At 40.4% G+C, this 2,052-nt stretch overlaps 1 protein-coding gene across 1 annotated transcript; it reads left to right on the forward strand.

Annotated features, from left to right (window-relative positions):
* Window positions 1-667: 667 nt before the first annotated feature.
* LOC104953177 (semaphorin-6D-like) lies at window positions 668-1,688 on the forward strand (the record flags this gene model as incomplete). The annotated part of the gene is made up of 2 exons (XM_010780098.1): window positions 668-885; window positions 1,557-1,688. Coding segments are annotated over 2 exons (350 nt in total), but the record flags the coding sequence as incomplete, so codon positions are not given.
* Between the last annotated feature and the right edge of the window lie 364 nt (window positions 1,689-2,052).

Here is a 2,052-nt window from a genome sequence, read left to right on the forward strand (position 1 = left end):
TGAACACTAATACCTGTACTTTCTACTTCTTACATGTTGAACCCAAATTCCTGTACTTTCTACTTCTTACATGTTGAACACAAATACCTGTACTTTCTACTTCTTACATGTTGAACACAAATACCTGTACTTTCTACTTCTTACATGTTGAACACAAATACCTGTACTTTCTACTTCTTACATGTTGAACTCAAATACCTGTACTTTCTACTTCTTACATGTTGAACTCAAATACCTGTACTTTCTACTTCTCACATTTTCCAAACAGGCTGGTTCCTTTAGGAATGTGTGTTTGGTGGCGTGATCATTATTATTTAGAGTCATTGCGTGCCTATTGATTTGAACACGATCCGTGTATCCATCATTTCCTGGTCTTCTCTAAAGAAGAGGGACCAATGAAAACGTTGTCATGTTGCCGTTGTTCAGCATGGAAACATTCATTAGCTAACAATGACATTATTGTTCTATTAATATAAAGGGAGGTCAGGTACTCTTTAAAACAGCTGCTAGTTATGGGTACTTTTTACTGAAGTACATTTCAAAGCCTCTTTACTTTGACTTGAGTAAAGAAGTTTAGTCAGTACTTCTACTTTCACCAGAGTATTTTGAGTAAAGGATGTGTTTCCCATCTCTGGCAGTAATGGATCTTCCCCTCCTTTCCCCTCAGGTGGTTTTCTCCAGAGTCGCTCGTGTCTGTAAGAATGATAATGGCGGTTCCCCGAGGGTGCTGGAACGTTACTGGACGTCATTCCTCAAAGCCCGGCTGAACTGCTCCGTGCCGGGAGACTCCTTCTTCTACTTCGATGTTCTGCAGTCGCTGACAAACGTTCTGCAGATCAACCACCGGCCGGCCGTGCTGGGCGTCTTCACCACGCAGGCCAACAGGTTAGAAACATGTTGTCTCTGCGCAGTGTCAGCTGTGGTTTGAGCACGTGTTATTCTTTGGGAGAGATATACGAATAGCAAAGTCCTATCCCGTTATACATTTGTTATTTGTTAAGACTCAAACCCACCTGTTTCCTTTGCATCTTGGCCAACCAACACAAACAAAATTAGTACTTAGAAGTTGTAAGTCAATAAAGACTAACGCACCAGCACTAACAATGATATGGCTTATTTTGAAGGACATGTCATGCAGGTTTCTTGAAGATCTGAGTTTGTATTTCCTTGTTTATTGCATTTATTGTAAGTTCCTCTGAATAATACATCGGCTACTGTAAATAAAATGTAATATAATGTAGACAAATATATACAAAATGAGTTCTTTTGCTAATATATTCCTTGACATAAACACTCCACAGAAATGTAAAAATAATGTTATAACTGTGCTTACAAGGTTACATATTGCTTTACAATTATTTAAGGCAAACAGTTAAAAAAAGGCAAGATAAAAGCAGGACAACAAGTATTTCCATGTCCATGTTTCAACCCTTTGCTATATGCTGAGCTCTCCTTAATAAAAAAGATAGAAGCTACACCAGACGTTGACAGTATGCTGATTCCAGACCTTTGTCCCCATCTTTTCTGATGCCATCTCCCTCTCTGGTCTCTAACAGCATCACCGGCTCTGCAGTGTGCGCTTTCTACATGGACGACATCGAGAAGGCCTTCAGTGGCAAATTCAAAGAGCAGAGGAACAGCGAGACAGCGTGGACACCTGTTCCCGAGGATCAGGTCCCAAAACCAAGGTGAGAAAACACATCTTTAAATAACAAACTGTCACTTTCCAAGAACATGTTTTTTTTTTCTGCCTTTAACAACGGAGCTTTTGCAGCTGCTGTTGTTCTGCACAGACATCTCGGAACAAAAAACCACAAGCCGTGACACCTGTTCTTCCTCAGAACCAAACGGATGCCACTGTTTTCACATCTTTAGTCACTGCTGATTGTCGGGGAAATATTTTGACCCAGTTTATCAGTTTGTGCTCCTTGATCACAAACCTCAACCTTGGGCTATCTTTAATACTTTTGTTATGCATGCTTCTTAGGTAACATTATGTTATGTATATGTGAGGCGTGTGGTGCAGTGGGTTGTGCGTTGATGTTCAGGTTC

Source organism: Notothenia coriiceps, unplaced genomic scaffold (assembly GCF_000735185.1).
Source record: "Notothenia coriiceps isolate Sejong01 unplaced genomic scaffold, NC01 NC01_scaffold00021258, whole genome shotgun sequence".
NCBI classification, from domain to species: Eukaryota; Metazoa; Chordata; class Actinopteri; order Perciformes; family Nototheniidae; genus Notothenia; species Notothenia coriiceps.